General features: G+C 37.8%; 1 protein-coding gene across 6 annotated transcripts in view; it reads right to left on the minus strand.

Annotated features, from left to right (window-relative positions):
• Positions 1 to 17675, minus strand: part of LOC129725921 (plasma membrane calcium-transporting ATPase 1) — a 64334-nt gene that overhangs the window by 12223 nt on the left and 34436 nt on the right. Inside the window, exon 3 of one of the 6 annotated variants that reach the window (XM_055682365.1) lies at positions 13120 to 13152. The exons of the other annotated variants lie outside the window; for them this stretch is intronic. Within the exon in view, the coding sequence (XP_055538340.1) occupies positions 13120 to 13152 (33 nt within the window). The remainder of the gene's footprint in view (positions 1 to 13119; positions 13153 to 17675) is intronic. 6 annotated transcript variants of the gene reach the window in all.

Raw genomic sequence — 17675 nt, forward strand, 5'->3', positions numbered from 1 at the left:
TCATCGGAAGAAAGCCCGGTTCTGGACGGCCGACGACCCTGAGCGACAAGAAGCTTCAAAGGATGCTGAAGAGGAAGACCGAGGGAAAAATAGCTACATCGCTGCGTGCGTTTGGCCGGGAAGTTGATGCAACCGGTCAAACAGTGAAAAAGTAACTGGCGAACGTGGACATACATATCAGGAAGCCATAGTCCCGTCCACTGGTTTCGGAGCTACAGGAAATGAAGCAGTGGCAGCGGCTAAATAAGTTGACCAAGTCGATTTTCCCGGCAAATCGCGACATGGATGGATGACGAGACCTATCTCACCCTGGGTGGCAACGACAGGCAGGGCACTTCGTATTTTAATTCTCACACGAAGGAAGTGAGCTCCGGGCAGAAGTTCATTCCGCACACCAAGTTTTCCAAAAGGGTGCTGCTGTGGTTAACATTTAGCGAGAAGGGGATGTCAAATTCGCTCTTCTTTTGCTCTGGCCTGGCCGTAAACGGAAAAATTAATAGTACGAAGTGCCTGCCGGAAGTCGCGTCGTTTATCAAGAAATATCATAAGGGCGAAGACGCGGTGCTCTGGCCGGATCTGGCGTCGACTCACTACTCGAAGCGTCTTGGAGAATGTTCCATTTAACTGCCGAAAGGCCGCTCGCAAGGGCATAGAATTTTTGGCAGGTATGCTAATATAATTAACTTGCATAGGAAATTTATCGAACTCAATTATCTGTCTTAGCTTTTTCATCATCATCCGAAAAAATCCATATTTTCATGCAAACGTTACTAATATTAAGTAGTATTTGGTTATTTACGACAGTTTAACAGGAACTGGAAGTTACCGTCCTGAGTTTCAAAGGAGGTCTAGAATCGATTTCCGCATTTTGAATATCATCTCAATTTCGAAAATATCCATATTGGATGTGATTTATTTTTAATGCTGCTCTGGTTGGTCAAAGTCTGTGTTCAAAACAAGGCTTTTAATTAATGCAATAGTACAATTTTCCGAATTTCGGTTACCGTCTTGAAATTAAAGGCAACTTGAGTTATTCTGAGTAACTCTATAGAAATTCAATCAGAGAACATGGAACTGAAACGAGTATGCATATCCAAGAGATCCACATTTCTTATAGAATCGAATATAACTGAAATTGCATAACTCTGATAAAGTCTTCACACAGGAGAGGAGCTGTAGACAGCCTCTGGTGAAAAGGTAAATCTGTAAATCTATATTTAGGACTTTTTTGTTTTACATGGCGACTGTGACCTTTCCTAAAAATGACTTTTTCTCAAATTAATCATCATTATTCGTCGTTTTGGAAAGAGTTTTCCGTTTTGTAACTGTTGCTTAGCGAGAACGACCTTCAAAATCTACACGTGTCAATTACTCTTCTCAGTCAACTTTTTTTAATGAATAATTGTTGCCCGAAAATTCAAGAGATTGGATTTTTTTCGCGATTTTGTCGATGGGAGAACGACGCGTCCACAAAGTCAGTCAATTTATTATGGAAACAGAGCGATGAATGATTATATTCGATGCGAGAGTCCATTTTCCTACCCCAGAGGCATACAAATATTAGTTACCTTATTCACTCAGACTTACTATTCTCTTTTCTTCTTTATCGACCTTATCATCTCGTCAAGTATATTACCAAAGCGGATAACATGCTATGAGTGCCGGAAATTTCCGGAGGTTTGAATACCAGTTTTTCAGTCTAGAGTGAAGTTTTCGTGTGGAGGAGCCTGAGAATTAACCCTTGCCTAAAAGTCCCTTTAAATTGTGACTTGTGTCTAATAAGATTCGAACCTATGACCACCCGTTTTTTTCAAAGCGAACTCTGTAGCCTTGCGGCTGCGAAGCTCCGAAGCTGTTGGTTAAATTGATCGACTGCATGAGTAAACTGCACAAAACTCTGCCTGAGGCAACGCGACTGCAAAAAACGATGTCCAAACGTCATACGAATGGTCATGGGCAATTGAAAAAGCAAGATGGGAGTACGACTGTCACAGCCAAAGAAACACTGGATGTTCTTATGAACATTCACTTTTCTGGCTCGACAGTGACCTCCGAGTCGAACGTTGAAGACCTAAGGAGCCTCGGATTCATACGCAAGACGTCTCGTGACTCCGCAGTGCTCACTCGTCGACTATTCACGAAGTTTTCTATCAACTGAGCATTAAACTCTTTGAGCCTATGAAGTCTCCAGGACCGAAAGGCATGCTACCATTTTTTTGAAAAAATCGGACGGAATCATCATGTCCGAATTCATCAGCCTTTTTCGGGCCAGCTTTACTCTGGGCCACATCCGGGTCAGCTGGCGGAACGATAAAGTGGTGCTTATACCAAAGCCAGGTAAAAAAGACAAAACATTGTCTAAAACATTGAGACCCAGACTTCAACTCTCCTCAAGTTGATGGAAAAAATTACGGATAACTACATCCGCATCGAGTTTCTAAAGGAGTTACCCTTGCGTAAACATCAATATACTTTGCTTACCAACAAGGTAAATCTACTGAAACCACTTTGCATTGTCTAGTGACAAAGATCGAGAAGTCACTGAAATATAAAGAGACAGCGGTCTGCGCTTTTCTTGATATTGAGGCGTCGATAACACATCCTTTGCATCAATTTACACGGCTTTACAACATAAAAGAGTCGACAAGACTACAATGAGCTGTCCTCAAAGAAGAATTCTCCACTGTTCCACTGTTACGGTCACTGCTAATAGACGTTCTTCTAACCAAAGTATCGCAGCTAGGCTACGAAGTCATTGGTTATGCGGATGACACAGTCCTTATTGTATAGAGAAAATGTGATGCGACTCTATCTAGTCGTACTAAACGTTAACCCCGCTAAAACAGTCATCTTTACAAAGCCAAGGATGCATTCAATCACTCCTCCACTATTTAAATGGGTAAGACTAAGCTTCAGACTCAGACCAAATATATTGGAATCATTCTGGATAAGAAGCTGAACTGGACTGCTCAAATAGACCACGCTATCAAGAAGGGTAAAACCACAAATAGCGCTCTGATCTTACATCAACCTTAGAGCTCAAGCGCAGCGCATCTACTTTGCTTTTGCGAGGCTCTTGCTTCATCGAAGTTCAACTTTTTCGGAAGTTACCTCTCAACTCCATACCAGGTATGCAGAACCAATCCCAAACGGCTTACAACTAACTAGCTCAACTCCATCAATGAGCTCGAGCATCTTGTAATTAGTGTAAAGCAATCGGGGCCAACCACAAAAGACAGAGAGTCGTAATGGCACATTTGCCCAACGCCCTTCAGGCATATAAAAAAAACTGTTCGAAAAGGGGTCAACCGGAAATGTTACACGAACATGTATTTTCATGAAATTTCTTTCTGTTTTTCCTCTTTGGATTTTACTATATTGTAAAGTCTGTCATTTCTTTATTAAGGTGAATCTTAACTGACAATTTATAATGATATAATCGGAAAGTACAATGACAACAACTTCATATAACGTACATTGATTTAGGGTTCTTGCCCTCAGAAAAAATTACTCGAATTCAGGAGATTATTTTGTACAATTGTTGTTCTTTTTAAAACAAAAAAGAAACCATGGGTCACAATAGCATTTTATTAGTGATTTTCATGTCGACAGTTACGGTCACCATGTAGGATTGGTACATCAATAACGTTATGAAAATTTTGCAGCTTTTATTCGAATGGGTAGGTATGGCATATCAATAAGCAGTTAATCATGACCAAATGGCTGATCCTGCGTGTGAATAGAGCCAAATTAAATTTCATTACTCATTCTAAATCAGATGATCACAATGAAGCATCAAGTCACATCATAGTAAAACATCGAATGTCGAAATGAATCTTTTAAAGGAAACCTATTTCGATACGTTGGCAAAAACAGAAATCTTCGGATTGGAAAACTTCAATTTAAATTAAGTTTTTGTGCTACACACTTAGAATTAACTGCTGAATCTTGGTAATTTTTTGCTGAGAACGGCACCACCGAGTGCTCGGTTAAAAGAGTGAGCAGTCACATTTTTACGTTTCGTTTTTTTTTTTTTTGTAAATTCTCAGTAAGTTGAGGTTAAACTGTGACAGCTCGGTAATGCATTACAGAGCTCGAGAATTATTTTCAAGTGTGTATGACAATTCAAAGAAAATATGCGTAGTCCAGCGCAGAAAAGTAACGAAACAGTATCATTGATTTGACATTCTTATGTAAACATAAATACTGAAAAAAAACTTTCGAATTATCGGTAAAAAGTCACACCATTCGAATTGGCCATTTCAAGCATTCTGGCCCGTAGTGCGCCCACATTAAGAAGCGCATGGGCCTACTTTGCCTGGTATAACCGTCGTCAGCAGCGGCAGCAGCAATCAGCACAACAGCACACGAGAAAAACATCCCATTTCCAAGCGACTTGAAAAATGCGCTTTCCACTTGAGACCTCGCGCGCGCGTTTAAAAGCCTGCGCTTCGCCCGACTTCCCCCGCACCCGTCTCGCGTGCAGATTATCATCATGGAAGGAGGCTACGGAAATACTGGAAAAAGCAGCATATGGCTCCGGTTGTACGTACGTACATGATAACAACAACGGCGGCGGCGCCCCCCCACCGGCTACAATCGCATTGAATCGATCTTATGCTTCCACTTGACTTTCTCGGCTGGTGTCCGCTCGGCAGGCTGGCTGGCGACGACGCACGGTGCCGGAAGAGTTCGACAGTTGAACGTCTTGCCTGGCGCATGCTTCTCCACTTTGCATAAGACATAATTACATTTTGTCCGTTTGCCTCGTTCTTTATGCATGATGACACAACGCATAGCATGGTATGCTGTGTGTATGTGTAACTTTGCTGCCAGCCTGCTGAGTGCTGATTCTATCAGGACTTGATTTTCTGTACTTTTTTTTTTTGCTTTTGTTATTATTTGCCTACTTTCAATATAAAGGAAAAGAACGAGAGAGGGGGTGTATGACACAAAGGCGCTACAGCATCGGAACCAACGATGATAACTTTCCAAAGGTGACACAACAAGCGGAACCGGCGAAAGTTGCTGCGAGTTTTGATTAAACTATCTGGAAGTAACAATGTTTAATCAAATTACATTGCCCTGCTCTCGGGCCCACTCTGCGATGGCGTATTTTTCCGTTGGAATTAAATTTAGTGAGAAAAAAAAACGGAACGCGAAGTTTGCATGTGACACACACAAACACACGCGCACCCGAAAGTCATAACCATCACGGAGTAATTCCGCAGATCACTGATATCGTTAATCTTGCGATAGGCATGTTTCCAACAGGCCGCGACTTGTTCTCGATGGAGACGCTGGCGGACGATGGGATACCATGCGTCTCCATTGGAGGTTGGTTTGATGCTTTCGTTAGCAGAAGACGACCAGGGTTTCGCTTATTTTTTTTACGAAACCTCGAGAGTAGTTTCACAAGATTGATTTTCGGGTTGGATTCAAATTTCTTATTCCTTTCAGTTGCTTTCACAAAAAAAAAAAAATTCATGTGTCTGGCTCTTGTTGAAATAAATCTCTACCATCAACTGCGTTTTTCATTCTATAAAAAACATAGGCTCCAAGAACAGGATTCGGCAAAGCAAATGAAGCATTTTACTAAGTATTGATGTTAGAAGCCAAAAACTGATTGAATTTCACAGAATAGTATGAATAAAATATTTTTCGTTGTTCAACCGCAAACCTAAACCCGACTTTTTGCCGCAGATTTCAACCACTTTTGCCTGCATTTTTCTGTTCAAAGTTTTCAAAAAAGCGTGAAACAGACAAAGAAAAATGAAGAAAACTGATAGAATTTTTATATTTGATGACAAAAAAATCTTCAGCGTGGTCACCCAAAATGAGGCCCGTTATTGTAACTGTACTGTTCAAAGAATTTTCGTCTATATTGTATAGTTTTCATGTATTATCTAAAGCCGTCATCCGTTGCTCTGGATTCTAAACTGATATCGTTTATTGAAAAAAATTAAAGAAATAACTATTCTCTGAAATTGATAGCTGTCTTTGTTGACTTTTTGTATTCCAGTGTCTAATGAAGAAAAGAATATGCAAAAATTACTAAAAGCTTTTCAGAAAGGCATTTTGAAATTCATTTTCTTCTCAAAACGACTTGCAAAATGAATCTTCTACATGGCAACCGTGACAGAAGCGATTTTTTCCAAACTTACTGTAAGGGTAGATCTCTATCATTTGTGTTTATTACAATGGCACTTTAAATTTCACGCTCCAGAAAAACTCGTTTTTTGACAAAGTCGAATTAACTCGGTTTAAAAACTCAAAAGTGTTATGATAATTGTTTCGTGACCTTTAAATTTTCCAATACGAAATTTGATTCTCGCTCCTTATGGCAAAATACATTCGTATTGGTAGAAATTTTGAAGCATCCTCTTGCCAGGAAACCGAAAGCAGAGTTGAAACGTATAACTGCTGCCAGAATGTTTTCTCTTTTCTTTTTTCTTTTTTTAGGGCAACGTACCGCTTTTGTAATTTTATATTTTAAGATGTGAATTTATTCACTATATTTTAAGAGGAAGTATCAATAAACCAGTATAATTACTTCCAGGTTCACATTCACAGTTACTTGGAGCCTCTAAGAGTAGTATTTTATCTATTATTAATCAATGATTTGGAAAGAAACGAAGGTATTTCAATTCGAATTATTAGAAAAAAAAAATTGTAACTATTTTTTTAGAATTCTTCTCATATTTGGATTCCAGGGTACTCTTTTTCATCGTAATACAGAACAAAAAATCAATCACATATTTTGCCTCACTTATGTCACGGTCGCCATGTGAAAAATTACACCTTCGCATATATGCTAATAAAAGGTTCACATTATTTTCTTCAATTAGATCCTGCAGATACGTTTTTGTGATTCACTGACGTTGATTTACCGACAAACATTCAGAATTGATGTTGAAGTTCATTTTTAGGTTCATACATCCAACAGAAACGGAGAAGATTTTGTTACTTTGATGCAACATTTTATTACTTTTTGTGTTCTATGACCACGCATTAGACACAAAGTGTAATAACCAAAAAGTAACAAAATATATGAGGGCTACACGCTTGTGTGTGTTCCTGCCGGAGAACATACAACCAAGAACTGCAATGCATGTGTATCGAGACTTCATTCGCTGCATCTGTATTGATGCAACGATCAGGTTCATTTCTGTCCCCTCTATTCGCACATAATCAGAATCTCAACCGTCAACCTCTAATGTCTAATTAGAAACACCACTGTTTCGTTGCCTAGTGTTTAATTGAAATGGAAATATGTGATATCATGTGATTAGAGTTGCCGGAGTTGCGAATGTTGTTCTAGACGGGCACGAGTTTTGTATCTTCAAACAGGTCCAAATGAGTTTCCATGAACCAATGAGTGTGTGTTTTAGATAGCTTTTAAGAAAGCAAATGTTTGTGTTTTTCTCTAACGCAGATCGTGATGTGATTTCAAGACGCATTTGAAGTCTTTGAAATCATCAACGATTGCATACTGTATGACGGGAAAAATGCTGTTTGGCAGCTCTTGTCATATTTTTTCTCTACTCCGTATGCATACAACGCGCGAACTAATACACGCACACCGGATGAATTGGAGATAGAAGAAACTAGTAACATATGCGACGGTGTGGTGTGTGATTTTTCTTGACTGGAGATGGAAAAGGAGCATTTTTTGACAGAGAAAATTTTGCTTGTGGTTGAAACGACCATTATTATAGTCGTACTTCCGTAGCACGTACAAAATATATAACAGTATGTGTTGTTACTTGACTTTGGAAGAACTTTATTGCCTTTAAATAACAAATTTGTTACCTAAAGGGCAATTTTGCGCTATTGCTTTTAAAGTAACAAGAAAAAGTTTTGCGTGTAACTGAGATTTTTTTCAAGCAATATGATTGAATTGGTAGACACCATTTTCTGTACTAATTGCCAAACCAAAAGATACCAAGTTGAATAGAAAAGTTTATTAACAAAACAGTAGACTTTCTATAGACATATGATAATTTGTTTTAATTTCATGATGAATATTTTGCAATATTCAATGCGCAGTGAGACGAAATGAAAAATAGCGGGACATCGGTATTTGTGGCGAAGCGCATAGTTTTAGAGTTTCGATGTATTCTAGAGAGTTTCTCAGTTTTATTAGTTTTTTATTTGGATGGTAAAATTTTTTGTTCAAGGGGGCTGTTCACTAAAATAAAATATTTAACATTTTTGTTTCTTAATAAACTCAATATATTTCTTCCGACGGATTGTAGTACTAACTATTTAATTCAAGTTTGTAGAAGATCGTAAAATTCTATCTTTTAGACTGACAAAGTTATAAGGTAAAAAAGTGAAGCACCCCCTGAAATACGTTTTTGCGTGATAACTCTCTTATCTTGATTTCCCCTTTTTCAAGTGTTCTACAAAGCTCAGAAATTATTTGTCACATTTTTCTAGAAAAAAGTGTATCGTTATCTCTTAGTTTGGAAAAGTTATGTCTGTTTTTGCAATTTCCTGACAAAATTTTCAGGGGAACATTTCTTAAGGAAAGGCAGACATTGACAGCTACTTTCAGTTTCATTTTATTCGGACATTCATTCTCTTCGATTGTGTTTGTATATCATACTGGAATTCATAATAGTTTTTCGGAAATTAAATTACAACTTTTTTGGAATTTGAATATATTGGTGGAAAGGCAAGACATGCTCTCGTGAACATTGTGTCAGAAAATTGCAAAAACAGACATAACTCATCCAAACTAAGATATAGCGATACACTTTTCCCTAGAAAAATTTGACAAGTAATCTTAGTTTGAACTTTGTAGAACACTTGAACAATGTGAAAATTAAGATAAGAGAGTTATCACGCAAAAACACAGTTTGTAGGGGTGCTTTACTTTTATACCTTATAACTTTGTCAGATTAAGAGATAAAATTTGTTGATCTTCTACAAACTTGCTCGGAATAGTTGGTTCTACAATGTGTCGAAAGAAAGTTATCAAGTTTATCGAGAAATAAAAAGGTTAATTTTTTATTTTAATGCATTGCATTGTTATTTTTTTAAATCAATCAGTAAATACTACACGATAAATTACATGAATAAGGCTATTTCCAATACAAATATAACTTGATGTAGAAGACAAAATTTGAAGCCTCTCATAACACAAATTGAAGCCGAATAATGTTGCAAGACAACCTTTGAAAAAGAACAATAGGCAAAAGTCAAGAAAAAAAATGATTAGGAAACGCAATTTATGAAAACTTCCAACAAATTCATCAAACTAAAAAGCGTCCACAAATGATGGAATTCTGAGAATATAGAATCTAGATTGAGGAAAATTCACTTCTATGGCGGTCGTCATGTAGAACACTCACTTTCCCAGTTGTTTAGAGAAGAAAATGAATTTAAGAACGCCTCCCTGTAAGTTTTTAATCACTTTTTCCTGAAACTTTCACATCAAACATTGTAATGGAAGAAATCGACAGCGCATTCTAATTTCAGAGAATGATTAACTCATACTAAAATCGGAAACAACAGATTACAGTTGTAAATGATATATGGAAACTTTACAGTATGGACATTTATGGTATAGAAATAACCTGGTAGGATAAAAGCGAAGTGTTCTAAGCTAAGTGAAATTCGAAACGTAAATTTTCGTTATGCATGCGACTTGTGAAAGCCTAGAGTCGACGCCCGTCACTAAAATAAACCATAATATTTCCGTGATTTACCGTGATTTTTTTTTTTCGTTTGTCTTTAATCCACAGATTCCGAAAGTACAACCTGTTACAGTCATGGACGAGAAATATTTTTAGAAATTGATTAAAAAAAACAGTTCAGCTCATATCACGGTCGCCATGTAGCAAACTTATTTTTCAATAGAAAAATGGTCTAAGCAATAGTTCTAAAAAATTGAATATTTCTGCTCATTTTTTTTTCGGATAACATCAGCAGTGACGACATTCACTGCACACAAGCACACAAAAGGCACTCTTTCGCGCACTCGACCAAAACCATTGGCACAGCTTTAACCTTTACTCATCTCAACATTGTTAGATAGTGTATCATTTAGTACAGAAACTACATAAGTTAAGATTACTTCATTCAGGGTTTCTAGTTTGACTTTTTTTACAACTTTACAACAATCACCGTTCTGATAAGGAGCAATCAACAGGATTAAACAAATCATACAAAAAAAAACTTAAGAAGAAAATATCGAGCAACACACAAATATTAAATATTCACAACCGGTTTTTGTTTTCTTTCTTTTCTCTTCTGTCTTCTTTCACGCATTTATACATTCTCTAGTCTAGTGGATTTTTTCTTCCTTCACTTCCACGAAAAAAAACGGATAGACCAGCGAACTGCGAAGCTCAGAAGTTAGTTTCTACTCTGTGTTACGACAAAAAATGATACCAGTAAGTCTATAAACTATGAAACAAAAGTTCGATTTTAGGCACATAACGAAAAAAAAATAAATCACACCATTTGAGATATGCTTGCTTGGTTGTTTATACATACATACGAGAAAGATGCAAGGCATATATAAATATTTAATAGAGAGGAAGAGTAACAGAAAAACACAACAAAAGTGCTGCACAACAATACAATATCAGGAAACTTCAAATTTCGGTATGTTCGAATTGGTGGACTTTGTTTCTTCTTGTTGATTTTGGAATTTTGGACTGCATCAATTCATTCCTTGTTGGTATTTGTTTTTTTTTTTCTTCTTCATTTTGCTTTGACACAACATTGTCTTAAACTTTCCGAACAGAAATCTAGTGAACCGTGTACTGTTGTTTTTTTTTTTCATTTTCATTTAATCATTCCAATTGAAAATTTTTGAGTATAAAGATTGGCTTTCGTCTAGAAAGCAGGAGCAAACAAACAAAACAAACCAAAGTGAGTGGAGAGGAGAGCGGTCGAAAACTTAGTCGGCATTGACAAAAAAAAACGACACAAAATGACAGTTGCTTTAGTACAGAGTAGCTAGGAAAGTGATAGGGACTGCTTCTAAACAAAATCAACAACAGGTTTCGGGTGGTTCTAGTGGTGATGTTGGGGGTGGTACGAATTGTTATAAATTTTTTTTTTTTAAGACAGAAATCGCATTCGATCGGGGATTGGTTTAGTAGTGGTTGTTGCAACTACGGTGTTAGTTCGTGCTGGTTTAGTACTAAGTCGATTTTTTTTTTGTTTGGTTGTTGTTTCTGCAATCCTGTTACTAATAATTCAGTCCGTTCCGCTATATTGCTATTGGGGCTTTACTTATTCAACAACTAAAACAGCTCAGGTGCTCCGTGCCGCTAAAAAATTGACACGGGAACTAACGCTTATTGCCTACATGAGTATGCTTATTATTATGTATATCTATATGCGTTTATATATAAATATGGTATATGTAAATATGAATACTAGGGTAGCGCCAATCAGAAAACACGTCTAATGCAAACAATTACAGAAAGATATATAAGTAACCAACACAAAACAAAAAAAACTGCTAACGGGGCTGTTAACTCTAGATGTATATGTATATAGTATAATAACAGTTAAACAACATCATTCGAATTCTGCAGCGGGTGGCGGGGGAGGCTAGGACGAGGGCAAAGGTGGCAAGCGTTTAGCTCAACTGTATGTCTATCGATTAACACAATTAAATGGGCGGCGCTGTGATTTTTGCTGGCAGTGCAGCGCAATGCCGATTCTTTGTGGTCTGTGAATGTGGATCTGAGGAGGCTCTGATCCACAATGGAACAGCCCTAGAGAGCGGGTTCAAAAATAGCAATCATCGAAGGAGGCTAGCTGTCGGAATTGATTGTGGCCGCGGCCCTCGCTAGAGCACCGCGTGGGTGCGATCTTCACTCCTTCTAATGAGTGTTCTAAGCGTTTCTCAAGGTCTACTATGATTGGTACAATGAAGTGAATCCTAAGGGTTAATCCATACACACGTCTACACACGCACACCATAAGAAGACACATACACAACCCGGAAGGGAATTGCAATTATGCTCGAAATCTACGACAGGTTGGGTGCTTCTGCTTCTGTACATCGCGTGGTTATTCGCGGAATGCTAATCGATGCAAATATTCAATGAGAGTTGAGTGATTTCACACCAATCCGTCTGACCGTTGGCAGCAGCCTCTCAGATTCGGTTTTTAAAACGACTTTCCATACCTCAAATCTCAAAAGAATCGGCCAGTTTATTTACATGGCTTACACAAAAATTATACGATCTACGAAATTTTGGTCAGAAATTAAAATGTTGTAAATTGTTCGAGTTATCATAAAACAAATTTGGAAAAATATATTTTCTAAAACTCGTATTTTTTTTCATAGAGAATCCATATAACATTCTAAAAGTCGGTTCTAGTTTTAGTCGGAGAATAATGAGTGTGATATTCTTTTACAAAATGAAGAATGAAAAATTTTGTTATACCAAACACTGACTTTCGAAGTTACAATGCAATTTTCTCGAGTATAATATCCAAATCAGTTAAATAAATTTGTGAAAAAAATCTGATTTGAAACTTTTATTTTTTCCAGTGTAATGTTTTTTTTTTTTTTAAATAGCTAATATCTTTGTATGAAAATTCGAACAAATTTAAACATTAAACTCTGCAACAAAAACTTGGCAGATATAGCTTTTTACACATTTTTAGAAAAAAATATTTAAAAAATCGAAAAAGTTGTTACGAAATTTATTATCTGCACCACCTTCTCATGCATCTCACCTTTTTAGATATTACATAAATGGACTACCAAGTTTTCACGTTTTGTTTGAGTTAGGTTTTCACAAAAAAAAAAAAAAAACGTTGCTTCTTCTCATAAATACAAATTTTTGCACTAAAAACTGCAAGGCCACTGGACCATCAGCTGGATGAATTGACGTAAAATCCCCCAACCGAGAATCGTGAACTCTAGTAGTCATTGTGTGTAGGGGGGGGGGGGGGGGGGTGGCTGGGTGATAGCTAGTTGAAAGGAGCAGGAAGTGCCTGCACCACGTGAAACACAGAAAAGCACAGATTGGCAAGCACACACACTGACACACACACGCACATACAGTAGCACGGGAATAATCGTGGGAAAACTGTGGTTGAAGTGACCTAAATGAAGGTCAGATTGAGCACGCTAACCGCTGCTGTTGCTGCTGCTACTGGAGTGGGGCACTAGAAAAAGAACAAGAAGAAGAAGAAGATGGGTTGAGGGTGGCGCATGAATCGATAGCGCTGCCAAAAGCTACTAAGGCAGAACACACGTAATGACACAATTTCACACACACACACACATACACGCGCAGGCACACACTCAAGTAAAGTCATGTGATGATGATGATGATGATGATGATGATGATGCTGATGAGAGGGGAATGTGGTGTGGGGGCTCTCTTTCGTCATAATATATAGTAGGCTTTGATGAATGACACACGGATTAATGCAGCAGCTTTTCGGGTGGCGACTGCAGGCAGCCATCGGCTGCGTGCAGACAACGATGACGGCGGCAGTGTGAGGCAAGGGTGGTATTTTGAGTAGTAACTCTCAGCATTTGGTTGTTGACTTTGTTGTTGGTTGGTTTTTTTTCGGCTTCCGGATTTTGGGATGGCACAAACTGGCTAGGTATTAAAGTGACACACACAACAATGCGGTGATCTATAACTCGGTACTCTATAAAGTAAATCGAGCAAAACAACGATAAACTGAACCATTACTGAATGGGTGTAAAATATGTGCGATCAAACTTGGCTCGATCAACTTGGCTGCTAGCTATCTAATTATGATGCTCTATCATCATTACCGCACTATGTCTAGAGAAAAATAACACTCTAAATGAGATCCAACTTTTCTAGATGCGCCAAATGATTTTTTGTTTGTTTACTATTTCAATTACGTAGAAGTAAGAAAACAAAACTAAACACATCCGCACTAGAAACGATTGCTTAGCTCTAAGTTGGTTCATATTACTTGTTTGACTTTTGTCTACGCAAACGAAAGCAATCATCATGTTGTTGAAAACAGATAAGAAAACAGAAAAAAATCAAAGTTTGGTTGGTAGGAACAACTCAGCAGTCGGGAAAATACTACATACAGAAGAAAAACGAAAAAAAACTGAAGATGGAGGGACGGTTGGCAGAGCAGACAACAGAAGGCTGTCGCTTGTTCGTGTAACATTTTGGTTGTTCCCACGCCTACTGGGTCAGCGCGGAGTGACGTTTCCCTACTACAGCCTACTGAAGTTCGTTGTGAACACGGTCAGTTAAAAGAGCGGTTTAGAGCTTGATTAGTTGATGTTTAGTTTTGGACAGCGTTTCCGGTGGTGACTGTTGGTTGTTTACTGTTCATGTGTGTATGAGTGTTGAAAGGGCTGACAGATTTTTTTACAGAGATTATTCCTATTGGCATTGGTTGGGATTTTTTGGAATGGACAGACCCTTCGGGTTTTCCCTAGCTATGTACAGTAACTCCCGACAGTTATTCCAAGTTGAAAATCTCGTGTTTTCGACAACCTATAAAGTTGCTGCCTTCAGCAAACTTGTTCTGAAAGTAAAGGCTTGCAGGTTGATGGACAGCTTAATGCAGAATTCTTCCGCTTTACGGCGCAAGTGAGCACGAAATTTGTCGTATTTTGGTCGCAATTCCCACCTCCAAAAAAGTTGCGATCTCCAGCAAAGTATTTTGGTTGATGAATAGTTTAGTGCAAAAATCTCCCGTTTTGTGGCAGCAATGAGAACGAAACTCGTCGTATTTTGACGTATTTTGAAAAATTTACCTAATTTTGAGTACAGCTTCGAAAGAGAGTATGAGTAAAAATTACCCTCGTTTGCACACTCCCCCAAGAGCGTGTACCAAATATGACAGTTCTCACTACTTGCTCTGAATATCGTTCACGTAAATTTGTTTGAATTCGTTCGTTTTTTCGCTTGTGAACGATATTCTAGCGTTTAATAGGTTCAGTTATTTTATCGTCATATTTGTGAATTCATAGTTAGGGTTAGATAGGCTGAGTCCGACGTCTCGGTTTATTTTGGGTCGGCAGCGGAGGATGCCATCGCGGGATAATCAGTTTAGCCTCGATCACGGTAGGACACACACGTCGCGTGTTGTTTTTGTTTACTTAGTGCGCGTTTTACTGTTTTTTTCTTTACAGTTTATTTTTTTTCCGGTTTGTGCCTCGCGTAGTTTGCAGCGAAGGTTGTTCCGCTGGCCCGTTATTCGAGTGTCTGGATTTGCGGTTTGCTCGCCGAATAAGGTCAGCTACACTATTGGGTATTATTCTCCATTTTATAGAAGCTGCAATTTTGTGATTATTCCACCTAAAAATAAACATTTTTTTCAATTTTTAGGCATTTGACAGAGAGTTTCTTGCCTTGCCTCTGTTTAAGTGTATTAGTGCATTATTTTAATTTTCAATAAAAAAAGAGCCCTATCCTATCGATTCATCGAAAGAAATGCCTCAATTTCTTCTGATAAAGTTTAATCACTGAGTTGCTGAATACTTCTAAATATAGACCGCACCAGAAAATATGGGCACAAATGGCCAATCTCTGTGCTTTGAATTGGTTGCGTACGTTTGTTTACATTAGTTCGGTCATCTCCGTGCAGAGTGTTTTTTTCCGGTCTGGTTTCAAAACGCGGGGACTTCCGCCAGAACGCCGTGAAAAAATCATGCACAAAAGGCCTACTGTGCTAGGACTGTCGCTGAGAAAGTTGTCGAAAGATGAAGGAGTTAGCGTCAAAGCCGTTCGTACTGCGATCCGCAAGTATATAGGTCTGCCTTTCTAGGATTTATCGAGAAGTGGTCGATAACGTAGTCCAGTACGTCCGGAAATTGACAAAAAAAGTGGCTTGGTGTGACGAAAAAGCTGGGTACATCAGTATCGAACGTTGTCCGTGATAAGAAGAGACTTGGTCTGAAGACATAGGTTTACGAAGCAACGAATGCCGAAAAGTAGCCCAAAACATGCCGCATCGATTAAACCGAGAGCCAGAAACTTGTACGGCGACGTCTTTTGCAAAAATGATGCCTGTGTTATAATAGATAATGAGACCTACGTAAAAGTGGACTATAAAACTCTGCCAGGAACACAGTTCTACACGATACGGGAAAGAAAAACCCTTGAGAAATAACAGACGTCTATTTTTACCGTAAATTTGGGAGAAAGGCTATGGTATGGCAAGCAATATGCGAATGTGGTAAATTTTGACCTGATTTGGCATCCTGCCACTATGCGAAAGCCACTCAGAAGTGGTTTGAAGACAACGAGGTCATTTTTGTGCCAAAGGACATGAATCTACCAAGCTGCCCGGAAATACGCCTAATTGAGAGATTTTTGGCATTAGTGAGGCAAACCTCAGGAAACATGTCAGAGCACCAGATACAGTGGAAGAATTAAAAAAAGACTGGGTTCTTATGGTAAATTTAGTCATAAAACTTGAAACCAAATACACCCAACTAAACCTGAACTGCTGATCAACTTTGTTGAAGACCGCTACTTCGTAGGCGGTTGAATTCACGACATAAAGTAGAGAATTTTGAAAACTTCATGTATACTAGCACCGAGATAAATCGAGATAAATTATGTTCAAAATATTCAAAATTATATACACACTAGCAGCGGAGATTCAAATGATGCTGTCCGACGAACACAAGCTCTTGACATCAAGAACAGTTTTGCTGAAGACCTCTCTAGGTTATCGGAATCACGAAGTAGAGTGGAATAAATCTTCCCTCTCTAGGCGACACTAAACTTTTTGGGATAGTGTATGTAGATTTTTTTGGTGTATGTAGATAATAAAATGTGCCTGGAACAATACCCATTAGGATTCATTTTTGTTGAAAAATGGAACCTTTTTTTTAAAGTGTACCATTCTTTTTCTTTTTCAACATTTGAAACAATTTTAAATAGAACCAAATTACTTTTTTTAACAAAACCATGTCAAAACCGGATTGTGTTTGCAAAAAAAAAACAGAAAAAAATGTGAGTGCAAAAGCTATTGCTAATTGGGCAACTCAGCATACTTTTTTTCATTTAAAAAAAACTATAGACTGTGTTATAAAGAGATACGCAAAGCGGAAAGCAGTAAATATGGCAACCCTTTGATAATATTCTATTTTTATCAATTCTGGCAACCACATTTAATTTCGCATGACTTTTCATATGCACTAGGAAGTATAATAAAATTTCGAAACTTTGTATTTGGATATATTACTGAGTTTCAAAGCTTGTTCCATCACATACATACAAATTTTAAATTTTCAATGTATCGATCATAATACGAGCATGAAGAACACATTTTCCGTTAATAATTGTATGTTATTCACAAAATTTATGCTGATTTTGACTCAATTCTTTAAAAAAATCGATCGAGGAAAACATCTAAAAAACCAAGACTCATTTTTCCTGAACGGCTATTTGATAATTCGACCATGTTGCTTTAAGAGAGATACTTATGTGACCTGCTCTGTCTGTCTACAAATATACCAGTGAATTTTCCTATTGACGGCTGAAACGGCTCAGACGCATTGTGTTTCAAAATGTGTTGAGTTCGTAAAATGTGTTTAATAATTCATTCCTTGAAGAGAAGAGTATTTGCAATATCTCGACGAAAAATAAGCTTAAATTCTCTTGATGAACACAAAGAAAACGGTGCAAGATTTTTGCTATATTACTTCGAGTGTCATATGTCTGAAACTA

The sequence above is a fragment of the Wyeomyia smithii genome, chromosome 2, assembly GCF_029784165.1.
Source record: "Wyeomyia smithii strain HCP4-BCI-WySm-NY-G18 chromosome 2, ASM2978416v1, whole genome shotgun sequence".
NCBI classification, from domain to species: Eukaryota; Metazoa; Arthropoda; class Insecta; order Diptera; family Culicidae; genus Wyeomyia; species Wyeomyia smithii.